The sequence below is a fragment of the Orbicella franksi genome, chromosome 5 (assembly GCF_964199315.1).
Source record: "Orbicella franksi chromosome 5, jaOrbFran1.1, whole genome shotgun sequence".
Lineage (NCBI taxonomy): Eukaryota > Metazoa > Cnidaria > Anthozoa > Scleractinia > Merulinidae > Orbicella > Orbicella franksi.
Window position 1 is genome coordinate 29668416 of NC_138149.1, and position 27419 is coordinate 29695834.

Here is a 27419-nt window from a genome sequence, read left to right on the forward strand (position 1 = left end):
AATTATCAAAACATGGCCATGTGCAGCTATATCTACAGTGGTACATTTCAGTATTGCCAGATACATTTTAGTAATGATTGTATTTGTATGTTTTGCGAAACGTGAATAGAATTTGCATTTTTACGTGAAACATGATTTAGCCTTTGCATTTTCGCGTGAAACGTGATTGCTTACTTTTTTCTGTGAACGTGAAGTTGTTTTTCGAATTTTTCGTGATGCGTGAAAAGGCCAATTACTCTTGCGTGAAACTGTTTTCAGAAGAGGTATAGGGGACCCTCTACTTAAACCTGCGTATTTTGACTTTGCCTGTCTACATTTTCATTGCGTATGTTTGACTTTGTTTGTCTACATTTTTATTACAATTAGTTCGAAGAAACGAATTTTTCATTGACAATTTTTGAAACCAGGTTACACGTTTTCATTCAGTTGTTGCTCAACTGATTGTGGCGTGTTAGGATCCTAATGTCCTTTGTTTTCCTTCACCGTGCATTGAGAACTTTGTAGTCAATCCGACAAATAAAACATGTTTTCTAAGTTGTTGTCGCCAATTTATACGAGAATTGGTTCATGCTTTTAGCGGCGCGTATATCGAGTTATGGACGCACTTGGGAAGTTTGGAGAGCACTCAAGAAGCAAGAGTTGCTCTCTGCTGTCGCCTCGAGCAACTCTTATGCTTCTTACGTGCTCTCCAAACTTCCCGCGCCCATCCATAACGCGAAGCATGAACCAATTCTTAATTGAGTCCGTTATTCATTCTCGTTATTGTGTTATTCATTTACCACCTCGCTCACTCGCTCGAAAAAAATAAGACTCGCTCTTTGGCGATATGATATAAAAAACTCCTAAATAAAAACGATATGCGATACGAGGTTCTTGATTAACATGCAATAATCTTTATTAGAATTATGTATAAATAATGATTGTTCGCTACGAACATTTGTGAATCACTGAAGCGTGATGCATACATTTTAGCAAGCGGGAACTCCGATCATAACCGGAGGTGAGGAGAAACCGCTATTCGGCTCCATCAAGGTGAGTGAACCATCTCTTACGAAAGGCAGGCACACTAGAGAGATGTCTAATTCGCCTAACATGGATAATTTTTTGTGAAAATCTTGGACCTCGTGTTAGAATTTCTTTCCAACGGCAAGTCGCGCGAATTCAAACCGCCTTTGTCCTCTTGCGACATGTCGCGGGCAAAAATTAAAATTCTTTGTCGAAGACAAAGATTTTCACAAAAATTCTTCATGTCAAGCGAAGCAAATTGTCCTACGTCTTGTCCCCATGTCGTATCCGCAGCGACGTGTTTTGGCACGGAGCGGTTTGGTGTCGCAGAGACTTCTCGCCCGGTACACCCTTCTGTGACAGACCTGGTGAAACCTAGATGTTTACCAGGTTAAAAAATAAAAACCTCTACCAGGACAGACAAAAATGCATCAGGTAGATCCAGTTCTAATATAGGGAGGCCATTATTTAATATACTATGTTTGACGCATATGGCAAGAAACGTATTGCATTAAATTTTGAAAGTAAGTCAACCGAGGCATCCGTACGTGCATATGTGCATGCTAAATTCACTCTTTTAAAATAAGAATATTGCCCTTCCGGAGGAGGCTGAATATTCTTATTTTGCTGCCGATTTTGGGCTGAAATATTCTTTTGAAGATAGATTATAGCGTATGACATTTCTGTTTTCGAATGTATTTGGTGTCTGGATGGTGTTAGAGTAATCGCACACAACTTCTTGCAGGAATAGCATCGAACAAATGGCTAGTGCTGTTTTGCTGCTTTTTGGCTTGTTTTGCCATTAAGAGAAAGGAAGAATTTTATAGAGCTTAGTTAAAAACATATAATTCTATTGTATTTGCAAATTTCCAACACACAAAATTATATTCTTTTCAAAATCTTGGCTTCGAGTTTATTCTAAAAATATTAAAATAGTTTTTGTCAGTTATCTGAATCTCCCTGATCGCATTAACAGATTTGTCCAACGTTTTGAGCATGAAAGATGGGGATAATACCTTCTTTAAACTAATCACGCCGGGAATTTCTAGGTCATATTTCGGCCAAATATTTGTCCGCATTTTTTTCGATCGCCATATTGGCCGAGTGGGGGTCTGAGACAGAGTCTGGAAAGAGCAAAGTATGCAGGCCCCCTATGACTTATGGTTAATCGCCAGCGGGGTAAATTTGGACGAAGCAAATAGAGCCACTCAAGCGCTTCATTTTGGTACCAAACTTTGCATTGTGAAGATAATATTGTGTGTTTCCGTCGGTCGAGAATCAACGTATGTCATTGTCTTGAGAAGCAAAGTGTATTTTGTAGGCGATCTTTGAAAGATTTAAACTCTAGAACGACAAGACAAGGAGAGGCAAGAAACCAAACTACGGATCCATGCATCAAGTGGTAAGAACTTGTCCGATTCAGAATTTTCGATTTTCTTCTCGTTTCCCTGTAATTGTACATTTTCTGAGCCAAATTTCGCTGGAATTCTCGGAATTTCGACTTTACAAAGCGAAGTGACTCTTACTTTCCTCGCAGAATGTGAATGAAGACGCTTAGCCTCGGACGTCGGCCAGATGGCTCCAAGAAAAGGATTTAAAAAACGCTTCCCTCTGAATGATTATTTACAAATCAAACGACAGCAAGACGTCCTTCTTGTCGGTGCCATTGCCCGTGATCGAGAGTTTGCGAAAAAAGCAAGGAAGTTAAAGCGACTGGAGTCGAAGGTAAATAACATGTGAGATCAAATATCAAATTCGCCTAACTGCTCACTTACGTGTCTTTCAATGTTACTGGGAGAATCTAGTTCTTAATCAAACCCATGAAAATGTGTTTTAGCTCTAAATACGTCTATTTGGGCTAAAGTTTTCGCAGATTATCACGAAATACATTGTTGTTGTGATGATTTGGTGTGAAACTCAGGTTACATTGTATTTTTTAGGCAAAATTGTTCATTAATAAAGAAAATCAAGATGTTCAGGAAAAGGTCAGTTTTTCGAATTGTTGTGCTTTTTTTTTAAATATATATTCCTGGCATGTTTTGGTGATTGAATTTACATGTCATGGCTTTAGAACTTTGAAATTTGGTAATGTAGAAATATGTATCTAATAAAATAATTAATATATAATACATTAAAAGTAGCTATTGAACTTGGGCTGAAGATGGGCATTTTATTTTTTTTTCTAAGGTTTCTGTTGGTGACCACCTGATAAATAGAAGGAAAAGCTCTCCAACTAGTTTGGGGGCTGATGGAAAGATATCTGGTCCTAGCCAAAGTGCCAGGCGAAGAAAAACCCAGACAGTCAGTGCTGCTAAAATGCTGCATGGTGCAACTGAAGAAAACATGGCACCTGCTTATGCAGGACTCATTGCAGTTTTAAATGAGACTGCTCCCATAGGAATGTTAACTGATGCATTAATGAAATGTGCTAAGTTTACAGAAAAGGTGATTCCAAAAATTGTAAAGCAGAAGATACTAGAGTTTGAGAAAAGTCATACCAATTTTGTTAGGAGTGTAAATATTTTGTACCGGGGTGAAATTGCAAGTAAGCAGAAGTATAACTCTATAAGGTCATCATTGACAATGTGGTTAGATGAAACTGGGTTAGCAAAGTTCACATTCAGTTCATGAAAAACATTCCAGTACCCAGACTTCTTACATATAAGGAGTTATGGCATAGAATTAATCAAATTGACATTGGTGAATTAAGTGATGTGAGGGAAACACTTTGTAATGGGATTGATGAGGAATGTAAATTCAATGGAAAGTATCAGGACCTTCTCCAGGTATTGTTTAAAATGGCACAGTTTTACCTCAGTGCCAACAATAAAAGAAGGGATAAGCTTAACTGGTTTGGAAAGCAAGAGGGGTCTTTTAAAGTGGCAATAGGTGGGGATGGGGCACCCTTTGGAAAGGATGACCAGGCCTTGGCTTGGCTGGTCAGTTTTTTAAATTGTGGGCAATGTGTGTGTAGCTCTGCAGAAAATTTCCTGTTGTTCAGGGCAAACTGCTCTGAAGACTGTGAACCTGTTCGCAGATATGTGACAATGCTAAGAGATCAAATGACAAGAATAGAAGGAAATTTGTATTCTATACAAGTTGATGGTAAGGAGAAGATTGTGTTCCTTTCAGTTTGAGCTGCTTCCAAATTGTGGTTTACCCAAAAATGCTGATGTTGAGAAATGTTATTTTTGTTCTGACCATTTGCACAAGTTAGTGTCTGACTCTGTGATTCAAGGAAAAATAACAAATGAAGCAAAAGCAGCTATAAAATAGGCTGAACAGAACATTTGTAAACATTTATCTTAGATACAAATTAACATAAGATACAATATCTATTACAAATATATATTTTGTATGAATTATCAATATATATATTTTTTAGTGATTCAGAGCACAACATATTGTTTGTATGATTAAACATGGTTGCCACAGGTCAGGAAATGGTCAGGGAAAAAATAATTCTTCAAGGTGTGGGAATTTGATTTTGAGTCAGGAAAAGTTAAAGTCTTTGAGAGCAGTCAGGGAAAAGTGAAATTTGAAGAGTACTAATTTATTTCTTGCCTATTCAATGATGTTAAATGGGTGGAGAGGTTGGCTGTGAGGTGAGGTTGGAAGGCATTACCAGGACTAACTTGTGATTTTTTTAATTTAGTTGGTCAGGGAAATTTTACATTTGTCAGGGAAAAGTCAGGGAATTTCAAGATCCTGTGGCTGTGGCAACCATCTTAAATTATTAAATTATCCTTAGTATGTAAAAAATATATTCTATAGTATATACCTTTATGAGTGATTCATGAGAAAATCACAAATGAAGCAAAAGCAGCTATAAAATACAGGGTAGGCTGAACAGAAGTTTCGTAAAAATGCCTCTGAGATACAAGATAATTTATCTATTACACAGTTTGAGTGTAGCAAAAGAAATCTAATTATTTATATGAATGATCAATATTACCATAAAATATTTCCTTATCTATTTTGGACTGATTCAATGGAAAACATATAATCTTTATGATTACTTTATCATTACATAAAAATATATATTCTATATTTACATATATATTTCTTAGCGAGTGATTCAAGGGAAAGTAAATTATCTGTATTAGTTTTTGTTAATATGAAAATATATTTCAATATTATATATATTACATATTATTAATATATTTCTCTATTTCTATATTATATATAATTTATATATTGTATTGATTCAAGAAAAAGCAAGTGATATGTAACAATTATTTTGCATGAACATTAATTAAGGATTTTATTACTACAGAATAACCTTTCTTGCCAGGGATTTCATGACTGTAATGAGATCAGGCCTGAAAGTTATAGCAAAATATTATAAGGCAGCAAATCAAAAGCGTTGAAACTATTTTTCTGATTGTCGTTATTATACTTATACATGTTGAGGTCAGTTATGTTCATTCCAATAACCATAATTGAAATCTATGATCATGAGTTCCTGCTTGTAGGAATATTTCATCCCAAATTGTTTTTCTTCATTGATAATCGCTTCTACACGCTTGTTTCCTTTAATTTTTTTCTTCAAGAAGGTGGCTTGAGTAAGATTCTGATCGGTACAATCAGAATAAACCTTTCTCACTCGGTTGTGCGCAGTGAAGGCAAACACGCAGTTCTTGGGTGTTTTAATTGTTATTACCCCGAAATTTGTTCGGAAAACGATCGTTTCAAAAACATCAAAAAGCTCACTGGGTAGCTTTTCTTCCACACTTACCTGCCAAAGGTGTTTCACAGAGCATCGGGGAGACATTCGTCGCCGAAATTGTTTGAGCCAATCCATTGTTTGCCTCTCTAGCATTGGGAACAAATTTCCGACAATGTGCTTAAATCGAACGCGTGTATTGAAATGACGAATGCATATAGGCCCCAACAAACTTCTCATATCCTCAAGTGCATCTTTAATTTTCTCCATTTGAACAACTTTACACGCAAGTTCTGCTTCTGCGATCGCAAGTGCTCCTCGAACAGTATTCGAAAATACTCCACTTATGGCCGCCATCTTTGTTTAGTAAAAGAGCCTAGTTGGAGTCGACCGCTGACGCATTACTTGAGCCTGTCGCTTTGGCCGGATTCGGGCCAAAAAATTCCCGGCGTGAATATTTCCCAAGTTGTAGTGGTGAAGAGATTTCACCCCATCACTCCTTCACTCCTTCACTTCCTGTAAGCCATTTGAAAACCCCAGGGGAGGGGGGAACTCCCATATGAAAAGGTCAGGGATGCTCGTTGGAAAATTTGAATTTTAATCCTAAAGGAGACTAATATGGGAACTGCTCGAGCTTCATTAAAGCCCTCAAAGATACCACTTAAAACGGAATAGGTTCGAATACTAGCCACTGCTCAAGAAAGTATCCCTCGCGCACTTGTAGACCCGACTCGCGTACACGAGAGATCTGCGGAAATCAAGCCAAAAAACAGAAATAAAATGAAAGCGTTTCTTTTAATTATCATTTCTTCGAGTGCAGCCTAAAGGTTACTTTAACAGCTAAGAATGGTGACGTGTCGTCATCAACACCATAAGCGAGACCAGAATCCTTGATTTGTACCCGAGACGACGAGCATCCCCGACCTTTTCATTTAGGAGTTCCCCCCCCCCCCCGGGTTTCGAACATCCGCCGATTAGACAAACAATAGACTGCAAGGCTGATACTACGTGAAAAACGCTTCGAGACACCAACATGACAAGAACCGATAAAGTAGGATCGCAACAGTGGACAGCTGTTTCGCCCTTCTTGGGGTTCGTCAGCACTGTGTAGCGAAGATATGTAACGCCAACCCAACAGCCAACGCACATAAATTGCAAAATGACCCATTCACTATATCAAGTTCCGTACTTTGAACTCACTTGCGCCGCGAACCACGTGCAAGCGTTGCCACATTTCGTGTTTCGGGGCTAAAGGAAACAAAGTGTCAAGATTGGTGTCTCGAAAAGCAAAAGAATAAATGTGGCTGGAGAAGGCCAGGCTAGACATTTAAACACTCAACCGCATGGCCAGTACCATGCTTAAAAAACGCAGCGTATCGGATCTGAAAAGACCTACGGCCCGAAAATACATAAATGAGAAACCAGAAACTGCAAGGGACCGCATACGATAAACGCTGCCAACGTAGGATCTACAAGAGATCTGATCCGCCGTTTAGGCCGTTTTACGGTCGCTTGCACCGCGTCAAGTTAGGCATTCTTTCAATTTCTGACGTAAGTACTCAATGTTTTACCGCAGAGATGCTCTACATCGAATGAATTTTCGCACGAATGTTTATAAATAGGAGCTACCTGTAATTATACAAATAGCTCATTTCCCGAACGTGTCTGCTCGTACGGGTGTCTGGAAAACCCGAATAGCGAATAGCGAATAGTCGCGAATAGCGAATAGCGAATAGCGAATAGTCCCAAATAGTGCGAATAGTCTCGAATAGTTTCGAATAGTGCGAATAGTGGTGAACAGTAGCGAAAAGTGGCGAATAGTGACGAATAGTCGTCAATAGTCACCGCTTTAGATCTAATATCCAGCGTTAACTAATTATCCAAATAAGCAACAGAATTTCAGTGAATGTATTACCTTTTCTTCTCCGGACTCAGGCTAGTAGGCTGTCCATCGCCGACATTAAGAAAACAGAAAACACAAGGATAACCTAATAAAGACGTGTTTATGCTTTTGCAGCGGTTAAAACAGAAGAAATTACTTTTAGAAACACCTTTTGATCTGATAAGTGTCTGTGCTTTTTAGCGGAAAAATCCCATCCTAAGTTGCTACGAGGTTGACTGCGAGATACTGGGTACCCTATTTGCCACTATTTTCCACTATTCGCCACTATTCGAGACTGTTCGCCACTATTTGCACTATTCGTACTATTCGCTATTCGCGACTATTCGCTATTCGCTATTCGGGTTTTCCAGACACCCCTGCTGGGCGGACAGGTTTAACCATGATCGATTGCCGAAGAAGAAGACATTGAAGACAGAAAATTGATGAGCTGTATGAATTTTCGAATGATTCAAGTCGTGATTCAATGTTTAAGACGATCAACCGTCAAGAGAATTGAGTAGAATTCGAGCGACGTGTTCCGCTGTTTATTTATACGACATTGTAAATAAATAGAGTCAAGCAGGATGTGTTCCTGAGTCACGTAAAATACGGACATGGCGAAATGAGGAACAAATAGTTGATAAATACATGAAGAAGAAATGACATTACACAAGGCTGGGAGTTCTGTAGTCTTAAATATCGCCTTGAAAAGGTAAGGGAAAAAAAAAAGAAAAAAAACCTTGTCAAAACACGTATTTGGTCACCCATCCATGTACTAACCCCGCCGAACAGGGCTTAACTTTAATGAGCGGACGAGATGTGCTGCTGTCCTTGTGGTATGGTGACTCTACGCTGAACGCAGTTTTTTTAATTTCTAGGATCAGAAAAGGTAACAAAGAGAGAAAAAGATCACTGACACTGGCTGGGAAAATAAAGAACGAAAAAAATTGAGAGAAATGAAAATGAGAATTATTACTTTGCTTTGGTGATCGGACAAGAAACAGTACTTTCTTTATAATTCTCTTGGTCTTTCGGACTCGGTCTCTCGGACCGATAACTTCATGAATGTTTTCAACAGTGTTACATCTGCTCGTGCATTCTCTTACCATTACGTTTTGCACTATTTCTTAACAATGCCAGTAGGCTTTGACTTTAACTTAACCTACGGATTAAAACCTCAAGTCAGTGGCATCAAAATTGTCACTGTTTACAGACCATCCATTTTCCAAGTTGAGTGGCTCATAGAGCCACTTTGATTCATCCCGGAATGGTCCTAAGACCTTAAATACGTTTCAGAGTTATCAAAATAAGTTTTAATTTTTTAGAACCATGAAAATTAATTTTTAAATTTTTAAACAACGGTAACGGTAATTTCTCGGATTTCTGTTAACCGTAAGGAAAATAAATTAACCGTTAGCCGCAAAAAGTAGCGCTTATTAACCGAGCAGGAGGTCTGTGCGTTCGGTCTGTACGCACGACTTCGGTCAAGATTCTCCAATACAGCCCAACTTAGCTCGGTTAATTAATATGATGCTTATTATCTGGCAAATAAGAACATTTTAATTCGTTTAATGTTACTGGTTTGTACTAAGTGACATTTTGCTTGCGAACGGCGATGAGCTGAATTTAATTCTGCCAAAGTTTTCACGTCCTCCTTAGTCATTTTTCTCATCAGGCTCTTTGGCACGGACAAAAATCTTCGGAAAGTGGTCGGAAATCTTCGGAAAATCGTCAAAAACGCCGCCATCAGTATGCCTATATAATAAAAAGAACATTACACGTTGGCTCGAAGATATGAATTATATGTTCGACTGGCAAGATCACAATATCTCACGAGTGGGCGCAGCGAACGAGTTGTTCGGGAAGTTATTTTCTTGACCGCCTGTTTGCTAGTTGTTGGCTTCGAAAGTTGTGAACTTCATTTGTGAGGAGTGTTGAGTTTCTTTCTGTGCTATCGGAGTGAGTTGGTGACTGAAGTAGTTCTGCATCGGACAGTTCGCCTGGATAGTAAAATTCGCTCCCAGAATGCTCACTTTCATCACTCACTTTGAAGAGAACAAAATTTTGTAGCAACAAAATTGTTTTCGTCATTAACTCGCATCGATTTTGCCGTGCGCGTTTCTAGTTAGGCCGTACGCGTTTCTCCGACCCTGTCACTTCGACGCGCACGGCCCTCATACGGGACCTTTTTTCTTATATGGTTTTCCAAGGAAATTGCACGCGGGCCCGTTCGGGTCATATGATAAATTTGTTTAGGTTTTTTTTTTTCTTTGGCAAACGCCTTCGCGGTTAACAAATTAGCGTTACGTCGCGTAAAAAATCATAGGAAAAATACGAAAAATTAAAAACGCGACTGGACGTTTTCAAGCAAAGCTACATCCCTCAAACAGCATTTTATCTAGTACCTTAACTTTGCTATAAATTGTTCGGAATTCGATTTGTAAGAAAATTATTTGCCATCGGACTCCCATGCAAAAACTATAATTTCTGACGCGTGTCGTCAACCCTCAAGATGGTTTCCAAAACCGTGATAAGGTCATTCCAACAACAACAACAAAACTACTCCTTACGGTTTAGCTCAAAGTAACAGTAGAAATATTAGTAATGGTAATGCTAAAATAGTTATGGCTGACAGTATTTAACCTAGCTAGGATTCCGGAAGACGAATAAGTGTTCGTCTCAGAGGGAAATTTCATCAAGTATTAAATGGGTAAAACTTATAGAGCAATGCGAAAATGATTCATGAATGTGAAAATTTTCGCCGATTAATATATATTTTGATTGTAAAGAAAAAGGAAAATTCAAACTATATAAAAAAATTTCAATCAAAGCTACAAAGTTTGGTAGCTTTTGCTGTAACATTCTGACTTTATTAGCGTTCTAAACCCGTGTGAGCGAATCTCCCTTCTCTTGTGTGCTTGAATAAAATGAAGAAACGAGATTCTTTTATTGTTTTGCTAGGATGCGCAATGGCGGAGGCTCAACTACCCATAAAATGTCTTACGAGAAATTGAATACTGGGCGCTCACTCACAAACCCCAAAGAAAACGCCAGTTTATGTTCGCTGCTTACCTTTTCATGGCTGAACGATCTATTAAAACGAGGAAGCCAGCGAGCAATTGAAAACGATGATCTACCTCCATTGTTGGAAGAAGACAAGGGTCAAGCTCTAACAAAGAATTTGGAAAACGAATGGTCCCGGAACTGCAAACCGGAACACACTGCTAAAACATGGATAAGGACAGCAAAGCTGTGGCGTGCTCTTTGGAACCTAGTGCCAATTTCCGAGAAGGCGTTAGTCCTTACTTTAGCGTCTACACACATTGTCCTACGTCTCCTCCAACCTTTGTTTCTAATTGGACTGCTGGCAGCACTGATGAAAGAATCTTCAGCTGATAGAGGATGGATTTATCTCAATGCCTCTGGTGTTTGCCTGAGTACCTGGCTCATAGCAATTTCCAAATGTCATTGTGATTACAGATCCACCATGATAGGAATGAGAGTACGTTCCGCTCTTCTAGGTGTCATCTACAAAAAGGTAGTGTTAGATGGGTGTTGTGGAATAGTCGAAGCAACCATTTTAATTGAATTAAGTCGAACTTTAGTCCTTGGATTCTCCTCCAATTGAATCGATCATATTTACTTGATTTTCAATCCACAGATTTTGGGCCGTTCAGACAGAGGTCGATTTTAAAGGGCTTAGTTGGCAAATTGAAATAGCCAAAAAATAAAAAACTACAGTAAAACCTGTATTAAGCGGACACCTTTGGGACACTCCCCAGTGTCCGTTTAATACAGGGTGCCCGCTCTAAGCAGGCTCTAGTATATTCTACAATAATAGTTAATTATTAACCCTTTTCAGTTTTGCAACACAGTGTCACACAATATAAGATCAAAGACTGCTGATAGCACAATGTTCAGTCAGTCAATTTGGAATAATCCACGTAGCTTTAAAACGACATCGCTGAACAATGTTAAAGGAGTCTGAGCTGAGCTTTTAGAAGTAAGAAGCCCTCGAAGTGTCCGCGTATTCCAGGTTTTGTGGAACAAAATGGCTTAATATTGGTGTCCGCGTCCGCTTAACAAAGATGTCCGCTGAATGCAGATTTATTTTACAGTAAATGTGGGTAGAAAATTTAGGGACTCAAGCTGGTGTCCACGTAATAGAGGGTGTCCGCTTAATACGGGGTCCGCTTAATACAGGTTTCACTATACATTAAATCGAGCCAGCCATTGATTGACTTCAGATCGGGTCCCATTAGCGAAGGTTCGCCTGGCTTTTCGATTACGCAAGCTTGTGAGTTTAAGCGCGTTTCTTTTTTCTCGTCAATTATCAGTGACTTTTCAGCTTCAGCAGCAACATCCTCGGAAAACAGTCGGGACGAGACGAAGAAAACCGCTCAACGAAATTCGGCCACGCACCGATTCTGCCACTCTGTTTACTATGTGTCGCCTCAGGCTATCTCTGGGTGCCCGAGGTTGTTCCAGCAGTTCCTTTTCTCATATATATTTTTTTCTTTAACTGTAGGCCCAACAGATTTCGTTGCCTGATTTAACAGTGATGACGACTGGTCACGTTATTAACCTGATTTCCAATGATGTCCAACGCCTCGATAAGGCACTTCTTTACTTTCCAAACATCATTTTGGCACCACTTGCATTCTTGGCTGGAAATGCAGTCCTCTTCTGCCTAGTTGGCTGGCCCGCTCTCATCGGGATGAGCTACCTCCTTCTTATCTTGTTCTATCAAATTTACGGCTCGAGGCTTGCTGCCAATTTACGTCATAGGGTAGTAGTTTTGGCTGATAAGCGTGTCCAGATGATTAACGAAATCATTCGTGGAATAAGGACAATCAAGGTCTGTAGTTGGGAGCAATACTTCGGGAATTCAGTGTCTGCAGTGAGAGGGTTGGTAAAATTTTGTCATCTCCATTTATTTTAAATAGTAGTTTAGGGGATTATTATGGTAGAATTAATAAAAATGGGATAGTTAAAGTACAGGAAGAATAGAATGGGAAAAATAATGCATGCTACATAGCAGACTTTTCTCAAAACCAAAGCTCTTAGCTTCAGGTTGGTGCCCTTGGTTGGTTTCCGTAACATGGCTTGGCAAGCTGCTGGTCCAATCCAGAAATCAGTTCGCCAATATATCCATTTTTAATATAAATCTAGTAGCGTTCTATTACGAATGCCGTTCTTTGATTGGCTACGCTACTCACTATCTATTTTGTGATAGATAGCGAGTAGCCTAGCAGTGTGCCCTTGTTAACAAAATGACGTCCGCTTCTTGGCGTTTTCGAAGTGTCAGTGAAGAGGATTTAGATAAAGTTTTGAACGACCAGTAGATTTATACTAAAACAATTAGATTATATTCGCTCTCGATTCCTATCGCGTGATAGTTGACTCGGGCTGCGCCTTCGTCAACTAACATACGATAGAAATCTCGAGCTCATAATCTTATTGTTCAATAACAACACGAGTGAAAGTTTGGGAGAACGAGAAACGCTGTGGGAACACGAACCGACAAGTGGGTGTTTAAACAGCTTTTCAAGAGTTCTCCCAAACTTGTTGATTCTCCCAAAATAGTTGATTCGGGCTGCGCCCTCGTCAACTACCACGCCTTATAGTTCACCACTAAACCTTCTCCGATTCTTATTGGTTTGAATTGATCACGTGACGCGATGGTGTTCGTCCGCGGAGAGACACTATCAACCCTTATAATCCATCAAATATTTTCGCTTGCTCGCGATTGGTCTAAACGCGTCACGTGACCGAATATTCCCCAGCTAAAATTGGGGAATATCCGAGAAAATTCCCCAATTTTCGAAACTGCGCGTGTTGCGAAAAATATTTGAAGGATAATAAACACCATAACCTCTATTTAACTTTGAAAATATGCTCGGATATTTGTCCTTGGACATGATCTTTTCCTCGAAGCTCACAGTTTTCCTCGAGCTTCGCTCTCGCGGACAAATATCCGAGCATATTTTCGCGCCAAATGGAGGCTATTGTTTATATAAAGCCCGTCCGAGGAAAATACCCGGATGGACAGTACTCGTCCGTGAATTTTTTTTTTTCCCGTAAACAAGCAGGCTTATAGAAAATAAACAATTGAAATTGTGTTAAGTGGGTTTTTGTTTAGGTTTTTTTTTTTTTTTTCCAAATTTTACATTTTGTTGTCACGGCTTTCATCTAATAAAGATGAAAATAATTCAATCTGGTTTTTGAACTGGCACACGGAAGAAAATTTAGTGGTTAACACTAATGACAATAAAGTGTTTATGTCTCTGAACTATCGGTCTGATGGTTGCCCCTTGGAAATTTGATGTTCTTAAAACTAGCATATTTGTTTTAAGAACATCAAATTTCCACGGCGCAACTATCATCTGATAGTTCCTCGACAGAAACATTCTATTGTTTAAATACAAATCTCGAGCTCGTAATCTAATTGTTTAATATATAGCTGGGTGGAGAGACGCACTGTGAGAGTGAAGTGCAGAAAACAGAGCAATATCCCCGGCCAACTCTTCTTATGTCTCTCTATCTATTAATTACAAGCTTAAAGTTCATATGTGCTTAAGAAAAACGTTATAACGTTCCTAATGGATAAACATTTTTAGAAAAAATGACAGTAGGTACTTTTGGTAGTTTTAGTAGTTTTAATTATTGTATATTTTATATTTTAGATCTGTGATACTTGTATTTCTTATTTTAGATTTTAATACTTTTTTATTTCATAGAGGACCTCCCTGAAATCTACGTATTTACGTGACGGGCGCTTCCTCTTTAAAGATTGTTTTTATTATTATTATTATTATTATTATTATTATTATTGTTATTATTATTATTATTATGTGTGATATTTCAAATGTTTTTGCTGAATAATATTTTCCCTATTCTTTCAAAATCCCCTTATATATCATGTCTGACTCTTCTTTGTTGATTTCATAGATATTTTTGACATCAGTTTTAAATTCCATGCAGTGCTGGAATAATTTTTCTTCTTTAACAGGACATGTGTCCTTTCAAGTCTTCATTTTGGTCGGACATCTTATCAATTTGAGCGGACGTTAATTTGCATAATTGATTTGCATATCAATTAGCATAATAAAATTTATTAGCGAACTGTAAAGATTTTCAATGCAAATCATTCAGAACTGCATTTAAATTTGATTTATTTATCATTTATGATGATTAGATGACTTTATCTACAAGATAACTGCACCGATCTCTCCTGGTAATCTCCTGATTATATCCTCTTCAAGCAAACCTAGTTTGTTGTTGAATGCTACCATTAAAGGGACATAGTCAGCTTTGGGACCGTGCTGACCTGGACACTAGTTTTCTTACTTTGAAAAAAGTTCGCCTCAACCTGTAATCAAAGTACATCTAAAAATCCGCTTCAATCTTCGCAGTGTTTCGCTTGATTTTCAATCATTTATTGAAAAGACCGTTTTTGAGTGTGCTTTTCTTCATCCTATGATGTTATTTTTATCATATTTGGTTAAAAACAGTATGTATCGCATCTCTGTGATATGCAAGATATCTAATGCGCATGTGCTCCAACTGACTGTTTCCCTTAAGCAGGAGCCCATTAGGAGTGTGCAACTACCCCAATTATTCCTTTCCTGGCCGTTTCGCAGACCCATTTTAGTTTGAATTTACCGCGAATTCAGCCCCCGTAGGAACCTCGGTGACCAATCACAAGCACAGACTATAATTTCACCGTAATATTAGGTTGACATGTCCATCTGAAACCGCCATTTTTCTCCTTACTGATTCGCGCTCGCATGGACTGGAACTGACCTTTTTCGTGGGAAAAGAAGCCTAAAAATAGACCGGTCTGTAAAACTACCATGGGGCTTAGTATAGTGGTTGCAGGCTCTTAGTGATGGGCTCCTGACCAAAGTTGACTCTAGGGTACTTACATGAAGGGCTAACAGCGTATAGCAATGCACGTAATGCATAATAGGGCGATTGCTGAAGAGTACTTTATTTGCCAAGTACAGGAAAGATGAACACTATATACCTGAAACTGTCAGAGTCAAGGGCCCAAAATTAACAAATTCTCGAGTAGCCATTTGGCGACTAAGTGATAAAAGTCAAGTAGGAATTTTATTCAGAAAAGGCATAAAATCTGTAAAGAAAAAATTTCCAAGACTGTTTTGGCCGCTAATTTTGTATACGTAGCTAATGTACTGTCAATGAAAGATTCATGCATTTCCAAGAGACACAATCGGTAGGCATACATGACGAACTCAATCCTCAAGGGTTTGCAATGCATTATTGGGCGATTTCAAACACGATCAGTCATTTGCAAGTTTTCTAATGTGAGGGAATCCTTTATGGCAAAGCAAAAAGATAGATTGCCTGGGAAATGTCTGGGAAAATAACCGTTATTGATCGTTAACACAGAGAAACCTAGTCGCCATTGTGGTCGCCTGTGAACGCAGACGTATTTTCGGCTGTCGGCTAAACCAGAAATTTTGGTCGCCAAAGATGAAATTTTAGCCGCATTGGCGACCGTACCGGTCGCAATTTCGAGCCTTTTAACAATGTATCTGACTAAATGTTATGGATGGACAATAACTTGGTGTTGGTGAAGTGTTCGGACATCATGTCCGATCATAATGTGAAATTCGCCGGACATATTTAAAATTTGGTCGTACAATGTCCAACAACCGACTGCTATTTCCAGCCCTGCCATGATGATGGAAGAGCTCTATCTTTCATCTCTTTCTTTTTTCAGGAAGGAAATCAGTGTCATCCGGAAAATTAGCGGCTTTCAAGCAAGCATTAAAACCATTGTCTTTGCTACACCAAGATTAACATCGCTTCTGATCTTTGTCACCTATCTCTTGGCTGGCCATACTTTGACGCCTACGTCCGTATTTGCTGTTTTCGCTTATGCAAAGGTTTTGGGTCTGTTTACCAAGTACCTCGGGAAACGATTGGGTCCTTTCCTAGATTGCAACATGTCCGTTGGAAGGATTCAAACATTTTTGGAAACAGTGGAAAGATCTAGTTCAGATAGCAGTTCAAACACCACGAGTGGAAAAATAGGGGAGTGTTTCGATGAAGAGGAATGCTTTGTGCCCTGGAATGGATATGCACGGAGTCAGCAACTGAAGCTGCTGGTTTCTTTAACCGATGTTTGTTGCAAATACATCGAGGATGACGAGAAGCAGCTACTAAAAAATGTCAGCATACGGATAGACGGACCACAAAATGTTATGATTACCGGCCCAGTTGGCAGTGGCAAATCTTCGTTGCTTCTCGCTATTCTCGGAGAGCTATCTGTCTTTAAAGGAATTCTCGAAAGCAAAGGAAAAATGGCATTCGTTGGGCAGTCACCTTGGGTATTCTCAGGAACACTTCGTGATAATATCATGTTTCACAGATCGTTTGATGCCACAAAGTTTCAAACAATCGTGGAAGCTTGCGCCCTCAGAAAAGACATAGAACAATTTCCTGATGGGGACCTGACAACGATTGGCGAACGTGGCGTTGTTCTAAGCGGTGGTCAGAAGGCACGTGTCAGTATGGCACGGGCACTTTACTCCGATGCTGACATATATCTGCTGGACGACCCATTGAGCAGCGTTGATGCCCTAGTTGGGAGTCATATTTTTGAGAAGTTTATTTGCAATGCATTGAGGGACAGGCTATGTATCTTCGTGACGCATCAGCCATGCTACTTGAAACATGCAGATCACATTGTCGTAATGAGTGAAGGTTCCATCAGCTGCCAAGGAAGTTATTTGGAGATAGTTAATATGAAGAATGTAATTCCTGGACTGGAGAACATCTTCGAAGACGAAGAGAATTTTCACAAGAGTGCTGATAGAGATTTACTCCGCCGAGAAAAGCGCGAATGTGAAAGCTTAAAAGAAACAAGTTTAACAATCCCCAAGGAAGATCGTAACTTTGGAGTTGTGTCTTACAGAACCTACTGGAAATACTTCAGAGCTGGCCTACCTGTGTACATGATGATTCTACTTGTTTTGTTATCTAACGGTGCCTTAGGTGAGTATGTTGTATCTTATCATAATGTCAAACAAAAAAATTTTAAAGATGCACTTTAATTTTCCTTCACCACTTTCTAACCATTTCTTAAATTTGAGATTCCAGAGCGGCTTTTCTTTTTCTTTGAACTTAGCATTTAAGAATTTAAAGATATCTCTAGCAGTTTGTTTTGTGTTGGTTCAATGAATTTCAAACCAAATAGAAATATGCAGTCACGTTTGAACTTTCCGAAAGTAGACACACGAGGTGTGTGTGGAGGTAACTTTTAACACTCGAAGGTTTGGCGGTAGTTCACCAAACGTATTTTCATCTGTAGCTTTAATTTCATGTAGAGAACTCGAATTCTCTGTTTCTGCCGGGGGAGTCTCTTGCAAACCCTATTTAGGATTTAACCTGTACGGAGTTCGGGCCCATTGCTCAAAACAAGAGATTACCACAGTCCAAGACCAGTGTGATTTAGTGTAAAGTATCTACAGCAAATTGTAATCTCAAATAGGTAGATGGCAGACTTCCACAAAAAATAAAAAGGTTGCGAGAAACAATATCCAAGGGTAAATTTTTCATGTTGTCACTGTTATTTTTTCTGATGGTGACGTTGTCATTGGTTTTGGTGTACAGTGTCACAGGTCGTTCCTGATTGGTTGATGGCCCAATGGAATGATGTATCATGGAGTTCTTCCAGTGATCGTTTTGATGTTTATTTATATACTGGTCTGGCCCTGGGATCAACACTTTTACTGTATTTCTCAGCGTTCTCCTGCTACCAAGCAACCATTAACTCCTCAAGGAATCTTCACAGAAATATGCTCGAAGCAGTTGTCAGGGCAACGGTGCATTTCTTCGACACGAATCCATCTGGAAGGATTTGCAATCGATTCTCCAAAGACATTGGACTGATGGACGAGACGTTATTTTCTGCGTTCTTCGATCTTTTAGACATCTTTTGGGGAACGTTCCTTTCAGTTGGAATTCCTTCGGTGTCTAATTTTTGGGTCGTAATCGCTTCCGTTCCTCTCGCCGCACTTGTGATTTATTATGGACTATACTGTTTGAAAATTTCCAGAGAAGTGTCACGACTTGAAGCCATCAATCGAAGTCCCGTGTACTCGCACTTTTCCCTAACCCTCGAGGGTATTGTAAACATAAGAACCTATCAACAGCAGGAACACTTCGTTCAGGAATTTTTCAGGTGATTTAGGGGTATCTTCTTTTAATTTCTAAAGAATTTGGCGATTAAATTTTGGCAATTTTGAAAAAAATATATATCATATAACCGTGACAGTGCTTGGAACTCTTATCTTAATAAGCATAATGATTATTAAATGATTTTATTTTATTTTTTTTCTTTGTTTGTTTTTTTTTTTTAAAGTAAAAAACCACTCGGTTTTGCGTCATAATTTTAACTTTCTAGGTGTTTGGAAATGTTGTTCAACACGGTATGTCGTATTTGTTATGTTGCAACCCCCCCCCAAAAAAATTGGTGTAATTCCAATCAATCATGCACGATTGTGTTAGATAATAGCAACAAAAAAAATCACATCCAGTACCTGTTTACAAATTTCACTGAGTTAGAATTGACTCTGGAAGACTGAAATTTGATTCTTCAGAGAAAAATTTTAACTTTTCTTGCGTTCGTTTCATCAGACATCAAGACAACTTGAGTAAGACGTGGTTCACCTCGATCGCTATGGTCCGCTGGCTCCATTTCCGGATGGATTGCATCACGTCTTTATTTCTAACGGTGGTGACTGCAATAGCCGTGATGACTTCACAACACGCAGGTGAGAAAAGATTATTGGTTTAGACGTCGGTAGCTGCATGCAGCTGAAATGGACAAACGACATGGGAAGCACGACAAATGTGATTGGTCGTTGGAAATCTTAATTAATGGAAATATAATAATTTATTGCGCGCGGAAAGGTTTTCAGATAAATCCGGCAAAATCGAGAGTGAATTAGAAGACTGACACCCAAGGCAGTGTCAACATGTCTTCTACTATGTTTTTTGTTTTGTATCGTTTTGTTTTGTTTTTTGTTGTTGCTGTTGCTGTTGTTTTCTTGTTTTGTTTTTTTTGTTGTTTTTTTTTTTTTGTAGTAACACATTGAACCTGGACGAGTACACGTAGAAATAACGTTCAAGTACTAGCCTTCATTCCCACGTTTCATAGAGAGAGATCTAGTGGGCACTGATGAGGTGACACATTCTCTTACCATGATTCTCGATTCTTTTTAATTTGTTTCTTAAACAGGTCTGACCGGTTTAGCGATAATCTACTGCATGGACCTATTAGAAAGTCTGGACTTTACTGTTCGTCAGTGCCTTGAAGTTGAGAACATGATGACGTCCGTTGAAAGAGTGATATCGTACACAAATCTAAAACCAGAACCAGGCTACAGCCTACAGAAGAAGCCGCCGAGAGATTGGCCAGCAGAAGGTCGAGTCGAGGTAAAAGATGTTTCCCTTGTGTACTACAAAGGCGGGCCTGCAGTGTTGAGAGATCTGAGCCTGTCATTTGCCCCAGCGGAGAAAATTGGCATCGCAGGTCGTACAGGAGCAGGTCAGTAGGAAAGTTGAATTGCGTTTCACTTGCTTCAGTTTTGGATCAAACTTAAAGGTTCGATTCTTCTTGCAAACTGTTGTAAATTCTTCGTAACTGAAGAAAATGGCGTGGGGTTTTGACGATACATGAGGTCAAAATCGCTGGATATTGGGAAATTTTTTTTTTCGCCTTTAAACGATCGCAACATTTCAATGAAACATATCGCAACATTGTCGGGCGCAGCATGTTGCGCGCGTTTGGCCAACCTTTTGCGACGTGTTGCTACATGTTGCAATATGTTGAGTGTTGTTGGCTCAAATTTGAAGATGGTCAAATTACTCTTGCAACATTTTTGGATGTTGCGTGATGTGTAGCCGTTTGCTCAGGTTCGTGCTCGCCGGCATACGCACTAGTTCGATTTTCAATACCCAACACGTAGCAACATGTCGCAACAGGGTAGCCAAACGCGCGCAACATGCTGCGCCCAACAATGTTACGATATGTTGCGTTCAAATGTTGCAATCGTTTGGCCGGAGCTTGCAAATGCTGGCCCAACAATGTTGGGATGTGTTGAGCTGAAAAGTTGCGATCGTTTGGCCGGGGCTTAATAGTGGTATAATAGCAGAAATGGATGGTACAGCAAGGTTACCATGACAACACTAAACACAATTACGGTTTTTCTTTTGTTTTCAAAAAATGGTGGCAAGAGTCCCGGAAATTTCCGCGGAGGAAATACAAAAGCTCGTCGAAAAAGCAGTAAGCTAAAATACAGTCTAAACTACTAAGCCGTAGATGAATGTTTGGAAGTCTTTGGCAGAAAGCAAGCGTCGACATTGTCAAGTACGAAGCCAAAGAACTGGCCGAATGTCTCTCTTGGTTCTTTGCCTAGATTCGCAAAAGCGATGGCTCCGACTATGAGCCGGACAGTTTAAGGGTTATCAGTGTTGGCTGCCCTCGACCATGTCGACAGACATCTCAAACAAAATGAGAGCACAATTTTCATTGCGAACGACCAAGAATTCGTCAAGTTCAGACAAGTCCTGGAGGGAAAACAAAAGCTCTTCGCGAGAAAGGCCACGAAAAACGACCAAATGCAACAAAAGCACTTACCGTCCAAGACGAAGAGCAGCCGCGCCATAGACAAAATTGTGTACGTGGCAAACAAAATCCAAAGTCACTCCTATCTACTATGTGGTGATATCTGCTCGCCCTTCTTTTTGGTCTTCGAGGATGCCAAGAGCACCATGAAATGTTTGTCGAAGAGATCAGCTTGAAAAAGGACGATCAAGGCACAAAGTACCTAACATTCGAAGACAACCCAACACAGACCCAGCAAGGCCCTCTCAGAAAGAAACGAAGAGCCATCGAGTCAAAACTGTTTCCCACTGGAGGTCCTCGTTGTCCAGTCCAGTTCTTCAAAATATATCTTGCCCATAGACCGAAGAAACGCCAAACAGTAGCCCATTTTATCCTGTCATTATTGCAAACCGAAATCCGAAGTGTAGTACAAATAAAAGAGGATGGGTGTCGATAAGATCGACTCCTCCATGCAAAATATGGCCTTGGAAGCGGAATTGGTTGTAGGGGGACGAAAGTTAACCAACCATCCGTTAAGAAAAACGCTTGTGAAGAAGCTGAAGGCTTCGATTCAGCCAAGAAGAGCTATCAACGGTGTAATAGGCCACACAAGCGAGCGTTCACTGGCAGACTACGAGGAAGGCGATAAGATAAGATAAGAACTTTAGTAACGTGTCGAAGTCGCTAGCATGAAGTAGAACAGCGACAGATCTCATCCATCATTAGTTCTCCTGTCTGCCAACAGGTTCAGAATTTTCGTCCAGTTTTTTTCTAGTTTGCCCATTCAGCACCACCGTACAGCGACTTCAGCCTGTCACACAGCAGTTCCAGCACTTTCATGGCTCCCAAGTGACGATAAATTACGGAGCTGGCGTTGGTGTTTCTCAACAAAACAACAATTAGATACTGCAGGAAGCTTACTTGTGCCCTAACTTGATTTGTGGTGTCGCCTCACCGCTGCAATGACTGCAAAAAACGTGATATGAAAATGACTTTCATTGAACTATTGAACTATGTTGTTTGCCTTCAATGGTTTGTTTCGAGTGATTGCTACGAATGCAAACGCGCGCCTTTGTTTTTTCGACCGAAGCGAAATTTAAGTCTCTTGGGCGTTACCGAAAATTCCCGGCTTCTAAATTATCCACATACCACTCGAAGCTTCGCCGTTCGTGGCATTTTGGATAATTTTGGCGGTATTATTGCCAAATATCACTACAGGTCATACTATTACATATTTCTACCATGCCATAGAAAATACAGCGAATCAGAATACAGGAGGGCCGTTGTATATTCGACGGTATTATTCTAATGCAAGGAATAAAATAGTTATGCGACGCTCTCTCCATCGTGGAATATCCCTCTTGTCACATGTATTTTCTTAGTATACACACTCGCCTAAAGTCTCTTGTGTATACCGACAAAATTCAAGTGACTCGTGGGATATTTATACTGATATTAAAAAATGGGGTTGTTTAAAGAGGTCTACTTGTGAAAAAAGAAAAGAAAAGAAAAGAAAAGAAAAACGACAACAAAAAATAAATAGATAAATAAATAAATAATAATTAAACAAACAAACTGTGTTTTAGGTAACGTCAACAATGTCAGAAAACATTGTGTGTTTTTTTAAACATGAATGAAGCAATTTTACCATAAAAAGCCTTCACCTTTTTCTTTTGTTAATATTTTACAGGAAAATCATCATTTGTAGCCTCTTTGATGCGCATGCCTGAACCTGGCGGCCAAATATTCATTGATGACCAAGACATCCAAAATCTTTCATTGCCGAATTATCGCTCGAGAATCTCTGTCATTCCCCAGGATCCTGTCCTTTTCAGCTGCCCGTTGCGACTCAATCTGGACCCTGGAACCGAGTTTGAAGACGTCCAAATTTGGAACGCATTAGAAGCAGTGCAACTCAAATCGTTAATTCAAAACCAGGACGGGAAGCTGTATTGCAAAATCTCTGAAGGAGGAACAAACTTCAGCGTGGGAGAGAAGCAGCTACTGTGTCTTGCTCGAGCATTATTACAAAAGAATAAGGTTATTATTCTTGATGAGGCCACGGCCAACGTGGATTTCGCCACAGACAGATTGATACAGGAGACAATTCGCAGCAGGTTTCATAGCTGCACTGTGATAACCATTGCTCACAGAGTAGATACAATCTTAGATTATGACCGCGTCTTGGTGCTTGAGGGGGGTAAGGTGGTGGAATTTGATAAACCGGAGCTACTTTTGAAAAACGAAGCGGGAAAATTTGCAGAGTTGTGTCGACTTCAGCAAGTCACCATTTGAGTTTTTAACGACGCTAGTAGAATTGAAGACAGTGAAAATTTGTAAATATCTCAAAAGCTCAGCGACCCCCAGTTTTGTCCGACAGATGGTGGTTTTTCCCTCCCGAGGGATCCATAAATTATCCTGTCAGAAAGGCGCTGTTGTTGGGTACCGTATTTACTCGTGCCGTGTACTAAGTGCCGCCCCGGATTTAAGCCAGCTCTCGAATAAGCGCCGCATTTGGGATAAAAAAGTTAATAAACGCCGGTCCCAAATAAGCGCCGCGGCTCGCGTGCGACGCTTATTCGAGATATTCGGTGTAACCAAAACTCATTGCAAAGCAAGTCAAACACAGCATTGGAAATTTATTTTCACCAAAAGCGATGTTTTTCAGTCCAAAATGATTTATATTTGACTGAAGACACCAATTGAAAAGTGCGCGAGGGGACGAATGGTGACGGATGGCTTCTGTTCGTTACTGTTAAATTTTCTCACAGATTGAAAATGTGCCTTTAAATTAACCCTTTCAGCCCCAATTACGCATATATGCGTAATTAATGGTCGTGCTCTTTTGTACCACCTGTGATGTCATCAATTTAAATGTCATCAGATATTCTTGATAAGCAGATAGTAGTACTGGGCTAGGTCTTTCCGTACAATGGTCAGGTTTAGATATCGACGACATTCCGACCTCGCAAATCGAAAAACGACGTTATCAGCAATTTTGGTGCAAAAACGGTGATAAAATGGTCCACTATGCCTACAAGTCCAAATTTTGGCTTATGCGCATGCCCGGAATTGAAATATTGCTCAATTTTGTCCGTAATCCTCGATCGAAAAATGTCTCCTTTTGGTAAAAAAAAAAAAGCTTTCTTAGCAAAACTTAGGTTTATTTAGCGTCATGGCAGCAAAAAACCTGACTAAACGGTTAAAACGGTATTTTTGGCAAAAATTCGGTATTCAAAGAATTAAAATTGAAAAAAAAAAATGTTTGTCGCGTTCATTTGTAGTCGTGGATACGCGAAGCGTAGAAATGACTATTGTATGGGGCAGAATATGCAAATGTGTCACTTACTCAGATGTAAGCCAAAAGCGAGGTTCTTCAGTTCAAAATGATTAATATTTGACTGAAGACGCCAATTGAAAAGTACGCAAGGGGACGAACGGTGAATGGAAATGTAACTTCAGATTAAAATTTTTAAAAAAATCCTTTGTTGCGTTCATTTTTAGTGGTGGATACGCGAAGCGTAGACACGACGATTGTTATGGGCAGAATAATGCAAATATGTAGATGTAAACTTTTGGCCTATAACATAGAGAGCCTGGGTACGAGTTTCTCGAAGGCCTCCAAACTTGAGAGCGTTCATTTTGGCGGCTCACGTGTTTCGTTTTTGTAATTATGTAGTATTTTGCCTATGGACTTTTGCTCACACGTAGATGAAAGCTCAGAGAGGTATTTATGACTTTGGTCATTTATCGGCGAGGTCAAAGAACTGATACAAGTCAAAGTCAGGAAACTAGACTTGGCTAGGGAATTTGATGGTTTTCCATTCGCTTCCTCTCCTTGTAGAGTCCAAGGTAAGCCTAAGGTAGCCTGTTTCTGTATTGTATTATTTGTTTATGTACACATTGAAATTCTGGCGGTGCTCATATCATAAATTTGAAACCCGTAATTTAAGCTTAATGTGTATTTCAAAATAAGCTTACTTCAAGGAAAAAATTCGAATTGCTTTATCTTTTAATTTTGCTTTCTTCACAGTACATTTTGTCATTCTATGCAGTTCGACCAGAGTGAACATTTCTTCATGAATCAGGTCTACAAGTCAGCATCCACGATCGAGTAAATATGGTCTAAAATTAAGTGACAGATATTAGACAAATTAGCATTTAAGACACTGCGTAGATCTACTTTTTGCAAGAGAGATTTACTCTCCAATAATTTCAAACCCAAGCCATGTCAAACATGTAATTTCAATTGTTATTGTCACTCTTATTTGTAAACTTATATAAATATCAATAAAATACAAAAAAAAAAAAAAATGTCAAACATGTTCGTATAATTTTATTTTTCTGCTAGAAACGAGATATGAAAACAATTGGAATCAAAACTTGAAATAAATATTAAGTGTACCTTTCAATAATCTTTTTGCATATTTCTGCATTCAGCTAGTCAAATTAGCACAAACAATTCCCAATATAGGAATAAAATAAATAAAATAAAATACTGTGATTTCCGTTTTCAAGAAATAAACTATTGTTAATCATGTGTCAATACCCTTTTTGTTTTGTATTGCATCAAGCTGGGGAGGGAGGGAACTCTCTATACATGTAGTTAACTAAAGGTGCACATTTTTATCAGGCGGGAGGTGTGAGAAAGAGGCGGGGATTTTAAGCATTCATTGCTAATTTATCCACGAAAAGAGATGTAATGGGTCTACTGTAGGTATGTGAAAGGGGTTTCAAGCTGGAAGCTACATGCATATGAAAGGGCAACCTTTTCTGGAAAGAATACTATGCAAAAAGGAAAGTATTTGGACCTTGGGGCAGAGCCTCCTTATTAAAACTTGGTTAGGTCCCCTCTCCCTCCCCAAGTTTAACAGACTCATTGCCAGTTGCTGTTTGAAAGACTTATGGTTCAAATTTGTGCGTAGATATTGGCTGCGAAGAGTCTTTGAACTTCCTGAGACATTGGCTCGTCAATCCTCTAAGCTCAAAGGGAGTTTATAACTTCCAGCTGGCTAGATAGCGAGCCTTAATTTGTGAGGGAATCTTATTAGTGAAACTATGAGCGAACCTTCCAGCACTCTCGGGCTAGCACTACTGTATATCAGTAAAATTATGAATCAATCATAACAACACAATACAACTGGAAACATAAGAAGGACAACTTATAAGTCCATAGTATCCAACCAAAATATTTTTGTGGCAAACAATAAGAAACACAGTTACAAAACTGGATATAAACAAAGTGGTCTACATTAACGCAAAAATCCCGGAGGTCAAAGTGTTCCAGGAAGTTTGTAAAGACCACACAGGTGTTATAAACATTTCAATTGTAACAAACAAAATCCTGTATTTATTGTGCTTTAAGGACAGAGTTATTTTGACTTTTTTTCATGACCTTGTTATCTTCAAAACCTGGTCAAGCATATAGTGGCTGATCAAAGGAGACCACTTCATTTTGTAAGCAGTGTGTCCACGACTTCTTCATAGTTTCCTTTGATTTAAAAAAAAAGCTGCCCTCAAACAAGCACCGCATTTGAGGCACGAAAAATGTTATAAGTGCTGTGGCGCTTATTCGAGTAAATACGCTATCTCAATTGTAGAGTCATTGTGGACCTCAGAAAGTTAAGCAGGAAAAGCAGGTTTCAGAATTGGTTCTTGTTATAAAATGAGTCAGAAAAATTATCCAGAATCAACACCAATCTGCTGTTTACCGTTAGCTACTATTACAGACTGTATAATGTTTATGGGAAGCTGTCTTGCTGGGAACAGTTCCCTGATGGTAGTTCTAATAAACAAAGTCTCTGAGTGATGTTAAAATCAAACCTTGATAAAAGTAGGCTTGATATCACACTTCCTAAGGTAAAACAAATCCTCAAGTTTCTTTTTCGCTATACTTCGTAACCAGACAAACTGCAGTCTGCATTGTCAACCTTCATAGTTAAATGACCATAAAGTTTCCATAGTTTAATTTTACAGTTACATTACAATCAAAACAACGTTTTGTTGCCGTAAAAATGTCTGCCTTAGTCTTGGTATCGATAAAACATGTGTCCGTGACTTTTTATCTGAGAGCCCGCTTAAATACGGCTCAATACGGACATCCCGATAATACGGACACTTTGGCATGTCCCCTTGGTGTCCGTATTAACGGGGTTCCACTGTACATGCATAATACCCAATCCACAAAAGATCTAGACATGCTGACGACGAGAGAGTCTGAAATT

General features: G+C 39.3%; 3 protein-coding genes across 8 annotated transcripts; 2 read left to right on the forward strand and 1 right to left on the reverse strand.

Moving 5' to 3' along the window:
* The first annotated feature begins 440 nt into the window (after positions 1-440).
* Positions 441-25427, forward strand: LOC145488053 (ATP-binding cassette sub-family C member 4-like). 4 transcript variants are annotated; one of them, XR_014049474.1, is made up of 9 exons: positions 8180-8265; positions 10515-11091; positions 12082-12461; positions 16303-17579; positions 18198-18768; positions 19224-19360; positions 19828-20136; positions 22886-25047; positions 25229-25427. XR_014049474.1 is itself a non-coding variant. In XM_081466822.1 (8 exons), exons 2-8 carry the CDS (start codon positions 10516-10518, stop codon positions 23488-23490), a joined length of 3855 nt encoding a protein of 1284 aa, XP_081322948.1. In that variant the 5' UTR covers positions 441-1032; position 10515; the 3' UTR covers positions 23491-25427. The 4 variants fall into 4 exon arrangements, 3 of the variants coding, with proteins under 3 accessions (XP_081322948.1, XP_081322947.1, XP_081322946.1); XM_081466822.1 differs by lacking the exon at positions 8180-8265 and adding an exon at positions 441-1032 and having other exon boundaries at positions 22886-25427; XM_081466821.1 differs by lacking the exon at positions 8180-8265 and adding an exon at positions 7136-7222 and having other exon boundaries at positions 22886-25427.
* LOC145488055 (uncharacterized) lies at positions 1052-3723 on the forward strand. Of its 3 annotated transcripts, XM_081466826.1 has the most exons (4): positions 1052-2407; positions 2543-2730; positions 2946-2990; positions 3193-3723. In XM_081466826.1, the coding sequence occupies exons 2-4, from the start codon at positions 2581-2583 to the stop codon at positions 3634-3636; spliced, it is 639 nt and encodes a 212-aa protein (XP_081322952.1). In that variant the 5' UTR covers positions 1052-2407; positions 2543-2580; the 3' UTR covers positions 3637-3723. The 3 variants fall into 3 exon arrangements, with proteins under 3 accessions (XP_081322952.1, XP_081322954.1, XP_081322953.1); XM_081466828.1 differs by lacking the exon at positions 2946-2990; XM_081466827.1 differs by lacking the exon at positions 1052-2407 and having other exon boundaries at positions 2416-2730.
* On the reverse strand, positions 5082-6028 carry LOC145488056 (uncharacterized). Its single transcript, XM_081466829.1, has one exon. The coding sequence runs from the start codon at positions 6026-6028 to the stop codon at positions 5420-5422; it is 609 nt and encodes a 202-aa protein (XP_081322955.1). The 3' UTR covers positions 5082-5419.
* Positions 25428-27419: the final 1992 nt, after the last annotated feature.